At 40.2% G+C, this 13,115-nt stretch overlaps 1 protein-coding gene across 2 annotated transcripts in view; it reads right to left on the minus strand.

Annotated features, from left to right (window-relative positions):
• Nucleotides 1-352: 352 nt before the first annotated feature.
• TOX3 (TOX high mobility group box family member 3) overlaps nucleotides 353-13,115 on the minus strand; it is a 99,600-nt gene continuing 86,837 nt past the window's right edge. For both annotated transcript variants that reach the window (XM_037001479.2, XM_037001478.2), the window contains exons 4-7: nucleotides 12,126-12,395; nucleotides 7,920-8,147; nucleotides 6,162-6,242; nucleotides 353-2,295 (exon numbers count right to left, since the gene is read on the minus strand). In XM_037001479.2, coding sequence (XP_036857374.2) covers nucleotides 1,561-2,295; nucleotides 6,162-6,242; nucleotides 7,920-8,147; nucleotides 12,126-12,395 — 1,314 coding nt within the window. In that variant the 3' untranslated portion in view covers nucleotides 353-1,560. The remainder of the gene's footprint in view (nucleotides 2,296-6,161; nucleotides 6,243-7,919; nucleotides 8,148-12,125; nucleotides 12,396-13,115) is intronic.

Here is a 13,115-nt window from a genome sequence, read left to right on the forward strand (position 1 = left end):
GGGAGGAAGAAATGGGCACTGAAATAATTATTTTGGCTTACGAATTAGCACTCACCATCCACTTTAATAGCAATAACAACACAATGCCAGCTACTTATAGCCCTAAATAGAAGACAATTGTTTTCTCCTCTATAGTTACCTTGTCACTTGCATCTTAACAAAGGATAATTACAAAAATATTTCCAAAGGTGTTTTATTTTTTAAGAGGCTCTGATTTGGGGCTTTAGCAATCCAAATTCTTAGCGATGAACGTTGTTTTTCCAATTGAAAACGGAAGATGATGCCTGGGCTCAATTAAAAGTTGGTCTGTGGCATATTTCCCCATCATGTACGTAATTCAAGAAACCAAATGTGAAATTCGACATATCATTTTATTTGAAAAGTGAACAGTTCCTGGTTGTTGCATCAAAATACAGTCCACAGTTTGTACTGAAATGTGTTTATTCTATAGCAAGATAAAAGCATTTTTGTTTTAGTTAAGCAAAATACAAACAACTTAATAGCTGCTATCATAACTCATAAAAAAGTATAAAACAGCATAAAAACACAATAAGCAACGTAGCAATGAACGGTTTGTGTCACCAGTGTTTACGTTAAAGCCTCGTTTATGAAAACTTTACAACACATGATATGAAAACTTACAACTTTGAAAGAAAATATTTACATTGATTATTCAGAGGTGGGGTGCCTTTTAAATATTCTACCAGTTTTACAACATAATAAAAACTCTTGTGTCTTTTTTTTTAATCTTAACTTTTGTAATAACCGTTTTCATTTAAGTGCATTTCCCTTTTAAAAATACAGTGTTTTTATTTTTCGAAACTTGTCACTCAAAACACAGAATATAGTATTCACATTCTTTCCTCTAATTGGAATGGATATAATGGGCTAACAGTGGTCACAGTTATTGTTACGACATATACTGTGGTTTGATTTGAGAAGTCCTGGGTTAAAAAAGTGGAAATGAGTCAAGAATTGGATCTAATCACTTGTTCTTTTTTTTTTTTTTTTCTGGAGAGATTTAGGAAAAAAATAAGAGCTTTGGCAAAAGTCTGTGATTTACATTTTTTTTTCATGACAAAAAAATGCCATCGACTATTTTCGTCATACAAACGTTTGTATGAAACTGGATCTTCGTGTTCCAGGTAATTACAACTGTGCTTTTTAGTTTTAGGGCTTCGGAAGTTCAAATAGCCTCGAAGTGTGGGTTTCTTCACTTCCGGAGAAATAAGGCCGTTTTCTGTGACTCAGAGAGGCCAGTTTATGGTGACCAGAATGTCCCCGGATTTATTAAACAGTGTGATTCACATATTGTAGGTATAGCCTGAATAAATAAAAAAGGCATCACAGAAAAGAGCACAGCTTTTCTTGCTTAAAAACAGGGCGGTTTAGAGTTGGCCGGAGGAGCGTGCCCGGCCGCGCTGCGCTTGGTACTGCCTATCTGATAGGCACTGAGAGGACCCAGGGTCCGCGCGTCCGCGTGGCCACCAGCGCCTGCAGGCTTGGCCTCACCGGCTTCCCGCCTCGCCACGCGGTGCACCCAATGTCGGCTCCGCGTCTTCAGAAAATACTGACCTGCGACAATACTTGAGTCTGAGTCTGAGGCTGTATTTGCGACTGGTGCTGCGGGGGCGCGGGCTGGGGGCTGGCAATGGTGGGGATGGGGGATGTGAGCTGGGGCGTGGCGGGCGAGGACTGTCGTGGGGAAGCCTGCGAGGGATGCTGCAGATGCTGCAGCTGCTGCAGCTGTAGATGCTGCTGCAGTTGCTGCTGCAGCTGCTGCTGGTTGATTTGCTGCTGGAGCTGCTGCTGCTGCAGGTGTTGCTGCATGTGGTGCTGGAAATGCTGCTGCTGCATCTGCTGCTGAATCTGCTGATGCATCTGATGCTGCTGGAGCTGCTGCTGCTGCATCTGCTGCATCTGCTGCTGCTGCTGTTGCTGCTGCTGCAACTGCATCTGCTGCTGCTGGGTTTGCACCGAGGGGCTCACCTGGGTGGGGGGTGCCGAGCCGACCATGGCCGTTCCCATGGAGCTGAGCAGAGGGGCCCCAGCGTTCGATGGCATGTTGGCTGCGATGGTGACTGATGTGACAATCTGGCTCATGGGGAGTCTCATGGTGAGGGGCTTGGGAGCGATGGACCTGGGGAGCGGCTGCTGGAGGGTCTGGGGTGAGGCGGACACTGCTGCATGTTGGGACAGCGGAGGGCTTAGAAGGAGGGAAGACGTCAGGTTGGTGGATGCCAGGGTCTGCTGCACAGAGCGGATGGTCTGTGCTTCTGCAGATTCAGCGGCAGCCTGTGGGGGGGGGGGGGGTGCGGTGGAGGGCAGAAAATTTCAACACATCAAAATACATGAGTACTGAAAACCCTGCAGTGTTCTCAAGCATTGCAAAGTGATTACAAAAATGACCACCATTATTCACTCCTCCCTGTACATGGGGTCATATGGCCTTTTAGTTCCTCCTGGAGGTGGAGTCAAACTCTCCATCCCTGAAATCTGAGCAGGCCTTGTGCCTTTGCTCTGCTCAGAAGAATGTGAGGACAGTGAGGTCTCCAGAGGCTTTGTATGCTTCCATGCTCTCCAGAAACCTACCGCACACCACAGCCAGGTCGCTGCTAGCCAGTCAATGGCCATAAATGAGCCAACCTCTGAAGGTCCACACTGCCTGCAGACATATGAGCAAGACAAGCTGATGCTGCTAGGCCAGGCAACCATCTGAAGAAACTAGCCAGTTAACTGGCGTACTCTGGGATAAAAGACACTGGGTGTTGTGGCTACAGCACTACAGTAGTGCTGTAGCCAAAGGTAACTGATACACATATGTAAGAACAACAATTTCCTCAGCAGTTAAGTCTGAACTAACCTCCCACCAAGAATATATTGAAAGAATATAGACTGCTTGAATTCAAGTCTAGCTCTACGACTTAACAACTCTGTGACTTTGGGCCACTTAATTAACCTAGGTATTCCTCAGTTTCCTTATATGTAAAATGGGATTTTTGTGTAGAGGTTGTGAGTATTAAATGAACACATATGTGTTAAGCATTTAGAATAGTACCTGGCCCATGAGAAGCACTTAGTAAATGTTAGTTATTTTTATTAATTAATAACTACTATAATCAAAAAACTACTCCTACTGGAAAAGGTCAAAGCCCTCTAGTCACATGATTACATATAACAGTGCTCACTTGAATATAAGAAAAATGTAACTGAATTCCTTAGAAATACTAAATTGAAGTACTTTACAACTTCAGAAATGTTTTAGTTCACCAAATATTTTCAAAGATTTCCAATTTATCACAGGAGTCATAGATAAGGGGCCAACAGTCAACAATCATGTGACTAAAAAACCTTGTGTAAGATAAACCACTGATCTGGGGTTCAGCATGGAGAGAGACCACCTATTATATTTTGTGCTGAAAACACAGTCTTATCTCCACAAAAATAAGTTCTCTTGCTAATGCAACAATGACTGGAATGAATCCCCTTAAAGGCTATTTGTTTCCTCTTTTTAAAAAATTAGGGGTTGTTGGGAGGGGTGCTATGAGGGGACCTTGGCAGCATCAAGCTGACAGCCATACTCTCTAATGATTTTGAATGTTTCCAGAGAAGGAGGAATCAGAAGGAATCTGAGAAGTGGCTTTATATGGAGAGTTAATATAGGAAAAACCATTGTTAATGGCTCCTGTTTAAACACATGTCATCCTTGTGAAGTGCCATCCATCAGCAGACAGCTCTCTGGTTTTGTACAAGAGCTCAGCGGGGCTGCATGCTATGGGAGCGTCACATTCTAAAGTCTTAGGGTGAAAAGAAGCCTGCAAATACTTCTAGTTACCTTTTAAAAACCATTAAATCACCCATAGAGTAGAACACACAGTTTTATAGATATAAACATGAACATAATTCTTGCATTTTCTAATATTTAAAAATCACCAAGCTAGTCTTAAGGAAGAAACGATAAGGAAAGTCTATAGTTAGACACCTGGGCAATCACACCATTGCACCTTTAAGATACTACCCTGGTGGTGAATGGAAATGGGAGGATGATTGTCAAGAGTTCCAGCTTGCCTGCCAGGTTTACTCCTTTATTGTTTAATATTAAGTTTCTATTGATTTTGTTGGTTGCTGTGAAGATGAAAAGTGATGGCAGAGTCACATCTTAGGAGAAGGAGCCCCAGGCTCTGCATGTAGACTCATATGGTAAATGCACATATGATGCAACTCCATTTATTATTTGAGGCTGAAATCTTGCTCCTGGTAACCTTACTCCTTGGGTGAGTTCTTCTATCTCGGGCACAGGGATCAAACCTACACTTCCTTAACATGATGGTCCTTATATTTGAGGACAAAGATCATACGCCCCCAAACCCTCAACTGTCTGATTCTTTTGATAATCTCAATATGATTTGATTTTCAGTCTTCACCATCATGAAGGCAGCCCTCTAGAGAACCTTCTGTTGGCCACCATTCCTCTTTACATTGGGGTCCAAAACAGATCCCTTCTTCAGATATGGTCTACTCATTACATTGTACCATTCCTGTGAGATCACCATATTAGCAGATACTTCACACTTTTGGCTCAGGTTGAAATCATTCTACACTTTTACCTCAGGGACTATTTTAGTTGCCTGCCAACTCTCTGAATATAAACTTAGGATGTTCTCAAATTGCGCTTCGTGAAAAAACAAACAAACAAGAAAAAAAAAAAAACCTCATCCCAAACAATATTTTAGATTAATTCTTTTTAAATTTCACATTCCAAAATTTACATTTTGAATTCCATTCAGAAATACTTCTGAATTCTGATTCTAGTAACTTTTAAGAAATCCCTTCTAGTCTATCATAGACTTGAAGAGCCCAATCGTGGCTGCTAGTTCCTTGAATGCCACTCAAGTTGCTGGCTCTTGGCTTAAATCCATGTGTGGTCAATTATTCATGCCCTAATGCACAAAGATCACCTATACCTGCTTCTGGGTAAATGAATGAATAAATGATCCACTTAAGAAGTACATGCATATTGTTACTCTATGCACTTCACTCTAATTAGCCATCAACTTTATCTCGATTCTTAACATCTGTAGTGCACACATACAGTAGTTTTCTGCCAGGGTGCAAGTCTGAGACCAGAATCCAATCGGTATATCTTCTTAAGCGTGTTTTCCAAAGTCTCAAAGAAAGGTCTTGCTATTGACCTGATGAATGTTTTCTCTTTCTCATGAAGTGAGAAACATCCTAAGAGCTGTCAACAAAGGCAGGAGGAACCCCTTGATCTGATTCTGAGCAGCTGCCAAAAATTGACTTTATTTTAAAGAAGGAACAACTCAGGTGAAGAAGACAAAAAAGGGACAAACCCTTGTAAAACAGCTTTGCCTGCAACACCTTCCATGCCCTGAGGCTCTGTGTGGTTCTCGAGGCACTAAGGATGACAAGGAGATGGAATCTGCTTGCCCGAGGAAAAACATCAAGAGCAAAAACACTAGTTCAAATTATCTTCCCCAAAGCCTGACTAAGGCTAAGGACAAAGTGAATTGAATGTTAAAATAATAGAATGTAATAGTTCATGCCCCTTTTGGATCAAGGTAATAATAAGCTAGAGTGACACTGGCTTTGGGATTCTGACCCATCTTATAACACGGCAGGGTCCATTATATACTCTATGTCTAATACATATATACATGTCTCTTTTTGGAGCATAATTTTGTTTTAAAAAATCATGAAGTTTACTTATTTATATGATGTGGAACAGTTTGGTCAAAAATGGGTCATCCCCTATCACAGTAATGTAAGCATTGGAGAACTTATGATATGATGTCCAAAAGACCTGACAAGCACACTTCCCCGTTCAAGTAGAGAACATTAACATGGATCTCAATCCCTGATGAAAATACACAGTAAGAGCCTATTTCAAATTTGTCTAAATAGTTTCACATATACAGAGATCATAGAATCTTTGGAAACAATTTAGATTCAGCAGCTTAAATTAACTCATCTTTTTCACACCATCACTGCAGCAATCTCTAATGGAAACAAATAAGTTTATTAGTTGTTCAAGGTGCTTTTCTTGTCAACTCTAAAGGGAGTTGCATTTCTGCGATCAATGCTCCAGGATTCTTTTCAACAGTGCAGCTCTTTCAGAGCCTGGCCTCCCCGCTCGGGTTTACCTTAGAAACGAGGCTGGCCCTGTAGGCAGCCAGGGCCTTCAGGTACTCCTTTTTGGCAGCTTCCGTTTTCCTTTTATACACCTATTAAAAGACCACAATTAGCACCACCTTTAGCATACAAATTTCTCAGCCAGAAAATAACTGCTGCACAAATTAGGTCAGAACCTAATTCACACACAACATTGGTCTCCACGGCTTTGGTTTTTAAATGTAAACACACACACACACACACACACACACACACACACACACACTCACGGAAACATTAAAACAAAACACTGCCACCCTCACTGGAGCACAATTTTGATGTTTATTATTATAAATAAGAGATGTCAGGTTGCAGCCTAGATTTCTTGAGAGCAGTGACCAAGGGCTTCATGCTAAGGCAGTAAATAAGGTAGCAAGAAGGGTAAAATGTATTGCAAATGGTTTAAATTCTAGAAAGTAATGAGTTTCTCCAACAATGTCTTCTTTCCCTGACACACATTTCTTAAACTGTACCAAATCAGAGGATTAGAAGACCAACAACAGGCAGAATGTATGAAGCCAGAAGAGAAAAGATGGAGGCCTTTCAACCTTGGTTTTTCTTTTGGAGAAAAAAAAAAGAAGTCCGAAGTAGTGAAATATGGGAGATTTCCATTAGTGGGGCCAATGAGTTAAATGAAACAAAAAAAATTCCAATATATTAAGCATGAGTTAAGCTTCCTTGTCTTAACACTAGTCTGATGGCTGAGTGTTAAACCAAATCCCAACTGTCTTTTTCCCCAGAATTTAAAAGATGCAGCAGTTTGCCAGTCCCTGAGGATTATATTTCTGGGACAGAAACCCAGTCAACAATGATAAGCTCATACAATGACATACATAAGGAACATACAACAAGAAGCTCACTACAAACAAACAGGCAAATTGTACAGTTGTAGGGTCCCATGATGGTTAGCAGGGAGGCATGAGCTCAATATTTGTAATAAAAAAGAAAAAAATCATGGGTTTCTGATGTTCATTCCTGAAACCATTATCTTATTTTATTACTAATAGGGATCTATTCCTCTGGGGATATGTAAAGTTAACTCCTGCTAACGGTCATTGGAGTTTCATGCCAAGAGCAAGGGGTAGAGGGGGCATGATTGGCCTGCAAGGAAGCCATTCTCTCCATTTATATGTGGAGAGCTGCAAGGGAAACAAGGAGAGTGGGCTGTAGGGAAGTAGCTCCCATTAGCATGGTTAATTTCTCTATACCTCTCATATATGGCCGAGCTTTCAAATGAACTTGGAATAAAATTTCAAATGCCCGGTGACAATAATAGACACGCAGAGGCAGCTTCAAAGTTTGGGAACCCACCAGAATAGCAACAAGGGTTCAGAAAGATGATCAAAGAAAAGGCAAGCAGGATGGAATAATCCCTCTGTCAAGCCCTTTTTGAACAAAGGGGAAAGAATTCCATATTATTTAAAATGAAAAGATTATAATCAAAAGTTTATGCTTGCAGGATGCTGCCTGGATTCCCTCCAACTCTCCTGGAAATGGGTTCTGAACATATACCCTTAAGGGCGCTGAGAAATCCGTACAACTGGAGACTCTTACTAATGTCTCACTAATCCGGTACCTCCCGAATTTTTATATAGGTGTTTTTTAATTCCATAGTTTAGAAAGGCTTTCATAAGAAGCAATCATATTGAGTGAATGTATTCACTTCGATAAGGTGTATGGAATACTCTGGTAACTTTTTAATATATAGCCATGATGGACCTATGCCTCACCTGCTTTTGTTCTTCTCCAAGACTGTCCCACATCGACGCTACAATTTTGGAGACCTCTCCAAAGGTTGCATTGGGATTTTGACCTTTAATTGCAGCCTGTGTGTCTCTGAAAAACAGGGCATATGCTGACACTGGCTTCTGTGGCTCATTTGGATCTTTCTTTTTCTTTTTCTTTGGAGTCTTGGGCTTCTTGCCAGAATCTGGAGCGGCTCTTTTCTCTCCAATGGCCTGTAAAGCAGAAAGAAACTTCATTGCCTAGAATGCACTTGCAAAGAATGCAGCAAGACTGACTCAGGTCCACAGTTGTTCTGTTAAGGTTTTGTTAAGCATCATCAACAGATGAATCACCACCAAAAGCAGGGGAGGGGTAAATTTGCTTAGAGTTAACTGGACAGCAGAGATTAGCATTTAGAACATTGATTAATGAGACCCAGAAGTATCTTCAATACATTCACAACATATGCTCTAAATAGCAATTATGAGTAATGAAAAACAGAACATTCTGAACCAGGCGATGCTATATATATATATATATATACCTGCTGTGTACACATGTACACATAAACAAAATATTTTACATTTTCTGAAGTTTTAGGAGTAAACCTAAATAATATTCAGGATGTTGACCACATCCAGATATATTTTAAATGAGGTCTCCTGCCACAGTCACATACCACATGTATGACTCATGTAGCAATTCATGCCGCATGAATTTATATTTTTGAGGCTTGGTGTTTTAATTTTATCACAATTGTATTTTGCTAATGGGTCACCAGAAACTCAAATGGAAATTAGCTACAGTCCCTAAGCTTGCACAATAAGGGGAAGTTTTTATAAAATAATCATAACTTTCTAAAGAGTAGGATAACAAAAAATGTAAAATGGCAAAACTCCTTTAAAATTGGACATAAAATGGAAATTGATACTCTTCATGAAATTATAAATGCACAATAGCTGATACTTAAAATCAATAAGGCTAGAAAGAAAACTAAGAAGAAGATATATATGACAAATAACTCTGCCTAGAAGAATACTGTTCTAGTGATGTTCACAGGTATTCACAATACCTGTGAATTAAAACCACAGAAATGATATGGGCACACCTCCTCAAATTTATATACCATTGAGCCCCAGATTCAACTATTACCATCATCTAATTTCAATGATCACATACTTATCAGGAGCAGGGGAAAGGATTTATCAACCTTGTTTTATCCCTCTAGATAATAATATGACTATATTGAAGATATTTTGCTGTTAACTCAATCAAAAATGCTGAACTGTTTGACAAAATCTGTTTTAAAAGCCAGCCTTGGGCAAGATCAACAGAGAGAGATTCAAGTTACTAACAGATTGGCTTTTAATGGCCTTGAGTCTGGAATCCTAATTCAAATTTTCCAAGAGTATCATTACTTTCTGAATGAGAGTCATTTGGAACTTAATTCAATTACGAAAATTCTCAGGGAGGAAACTGAGAAGAAACTTGTCTTTGAGAGCTTAATACCCCCTGAGGTGTTAGGAAAGCATCAGTCTTAGGCGGGCCTATTGTGTGCATTACTTGAGTAGCAACATCTACTTTATACAAATAGTTTGCATACTTCAGATGCATCTCAAATGCATCTCCTCCAAGATGCCATCTTTCATAACTCACACAATTAATTCAATAATTTATTAGGTCCCATCATCTTTTTCTTGAATTCCCAGAATAAGTGAGGCCTACTTAATTCTAGTTCATGATTCTTAAGTTGCGAGGGAGTCAGATGTCTTTCAGTTAGAACTTCAACTGAAGCCAAATTTTCCTTAACAGAAAAATACTACTTCAGCGACAAGAAAAAAACACATATACACAGGTTTTTCTAATTGAGTCAAACAACTATACTCTTTGGAAGAAAATGTGGCACTCTTTGTGCCAGCTATGCCCTGACCAATGGTGAGATAAAAGATATTTTCAGTGTAGCTTCTTCCAAATAAGAATTCAATTTCATTCTCTGTAAAATAGTCAAATGTTGACAAGCTTTGATGTCTTTCTTAGATAACCATAACTTGCTCTGATTACCTTCAACAACTAGGAAGTTATGATTATTTTATAAAAGAACCTTCAATAAACATGAAATGAAGGTTCTCACAGTTTGAATAAAAGCTCAGGTTCTAAAGAAACTTCTGTGTGTTGACTCCAGAGGGTTGGGAAAGGTGGAGACATAGCTTCACTCAAAAAAGACATCATCAATGACAATTTCACTCTTCCTTTCTCAGCTAAGTTGCTTAAAAGATAGTCTTTACACAAAACCTAGATCCACATTTAAAATGGAATAAGCCAGAAGTCACAGAAAAGGTTCTCTTTAGACATGATGATTTCAGTTTGGTACAGAGGTAGGGACTGAGGTCAGTGGCAATGTGAATGCTAGGGAAGGAATCCATTTGAGCTGTGTCCTGGCCAAGTCTACTTTAGCTGTGCCTTATTCAAATCCCTTGGGTTTCTTTAATCATTATTTCCCACATCATTGAACTTCTTGTGAGTGTGAGCAGAGGCTGAGTGCTTTTACCCACTCTGGGCCCAATGGGGTGCTCAAACCAGGGTATGGACCAAACCCTCCTTCTTGAAATCCCTGCAACGCTACTCGAATCTCCCTCTGCTCTTCCACATCGCGCTCAGTCTTCTCTGGCTCCACTTCTTCCATTTGCTACTTACAAATTAATGATGCTCAAGGGTTCTGGCTTTGACTGGCTCCTTACACACTGAGAGATCCTAATCACATCCATGTCTTCACATCTATGTGCTGGTGGTTCCCAAATCTATGTTTCTATCTCCAATGAACTGAGTTCTAGACTTAAATATAAGCACCTCAAATTCAGCTCAGAACATGCCCGACCCTTATCTTCCCCATCAGAGAAAAAATAACACTCCTCTCTTTCGGGGTTGATCTTCTCTATTGACATTCATGTTGACTTTCAAACTACAATCCAATTTGTCTTTTACTCCTTCAAATCCCAATGGATCACCAAGCCATAATCACTCTCCCTCCTAAGTGTCTCACTAGCCTGGTACCTCCTGTCCATTCCTTTCTTTGCTGAAATGAAACTTCATCACAAAAGGGTCTTCTAATTGGCTTCTTTTTCTCTGGTCCCTCCCTTTGTAATGCATTCTATACAGAGCTGATGTTTTGTGTCTGAAGAATAAAGTTGCCTTTGCCATTCCTCTATGCAAATAATTAATCAGCTCTCAACTACCAACAGGAGAAAGGCTACCACAATCAGCCATTTCTTTCTTCGACTCCTATTTCTTTCCTCCCCCATATCACACTATTCACGATACCTATAAATTGACATGTACTTCCACTGCTCCCTCTACCAGAATGCCGACCTCTCTTCTGCCTCACAAACTTTTATGTATCCTCTTAGACCTAATTCAAATATCACCTTCTCAATAAACTCTTCCTCAAATCACTCTCTCAAGCAGAATCGATTCCAATCTCAGCACACCAGATACATCAATTATACCACTAATCACATTGGAAGATAGTTTTAAACATTGCTATTCATCCCCAGTGGGGAATCATATAGGCAGTAATTCTCTTATAAATCTTTCTATTGCCAGAACCAAGTAAAATGCCAAGCACAGAGTAGGTGTACAACATACAATTAATGACTAAGGAGTGAGTAACTGTGTAGCAGAGTAAGTGACTTTAATGAAACAAATCTTTTCTAGGCATTCAGATAAGTCATACCTGCAACTAAGTTTTTATTACAAACTATGTATATTTGAATAACATACATTTTCCATAACAAAAGCAAAGATGTTAAATGATTAAAACTTATCAAGTGATAAACCATCATCCAAGGTGCAAGGCTGTCAGATGTGGTAGCAGTTCAGCCACCTAATGAAAGAAATTTAGCCACACGAACATTAATTTAGAACCAAAGCAGTTCCTGCAACATCTAGTGCAAGCCTTCCCCTCCGCAGATTAGGAAAATCAGGTCTACAAGTTAAATGACTTGTTTGATGCCTACACCTTCATCCCAATCCAGTTGAATGCACTTTACACAGAAAATAAATAGAGTGAAGAAAAAAATGTAACTGTCATAAATTTAAATGCTATTCCAAATCCATGAAGAAAAAGAAGCCAATACCAGGAATGAAATTCAAAGCATGCACATAGGATGATCCCAAATTCTCTGGGAGGTTACATACTAAGGCAGATAACTTACTCTGTTGGAATCATCAGCATCCTCTTCATTGATGGAGCTGGAAGGGGAGGGGGTTGCTGACTTGCTTGCTGGAGGTGAAGGGGACGTGTGGGGCATACTGGCACCTCCCAAATTCAACCCCAACTGGGCGCTGAGCTGAGACTGGTTGATAGTAGTGAGCTGGGCAGGAGGCATGATGGCGGAGCGAGCAGCATCGGTCATGTGGACGATGGACCGCATGATCAAGGAGTGATCCTGACGGTACTGTGAAACTTGCGCGTGGCTCTGATCCTACAAAGGCAATAGCACAGGGGAAACTCTTTTTAGTTCTCCCAAATATCAACGAACTCCTGATGTCAGCAGTTACTTAGAAGGTTTTGACCCACTGCCCTTTTGACAGGTCTGACCTATCCCACGATGATGGTCCCTATTAATTTATTAACTGTAAGGACTCATGCCAAAAAGTTGAAAGGTCAAAAGCACAAAGCCCAAACTAACCAGCCTAGTCTATTTCGCTACAGAACTGTCACTGGTGACTTTTAAAAATAAAAAAACTACTGGCAAAGGAAAGATAAACAGCCAACTCTTGCTTCTTATTGAGGAAACTGAGAAAAAGACAGGCATGGTGCAGAGGTCTGACCCTTTCAGGCTCACAATTGGTTTGCCATCCTTCTCACAAACCTACTCTGGTTCCATTACCCTTTTCCCAGTTCTGCAAGGGAAAGAGACTCAATTCTTGATTTTATCGTTCCAGGAGTGCACATGGCATGTAGAGAGGATGGGCTGAAGAACCAGGGAACAAACATCTGTTTGCTTCAGGGCACCCTTGCTGGAAAACCCTCTGTGGTTAACCAGAGGGTCATTCCAATTCGGAGTTTCATTGTCAATGGCATCTGGAAGTCATTCAAAGTCTTTAGGATTGGATATCACTTTCTTCATGTTAAACCTGCTTTGTTTTCTTTTGTTCAACCTACCATGATTTAACATACTAATGGGTTTTTAAAAAACATA

The sequence above is a fragment of the Manis javanica genome, chromosome 17, assembly GCF_040802235.1.
Source record: "Manis javanica isolate MJ-LG chromosome 17, MJ_LKY, whole genome shotgun sequence".
Lineage (NCBI taxonomy): Eukaryota > Metazoa > Chordata > Mammalia > Pholidota > Manidae > Manis > Manis javanica.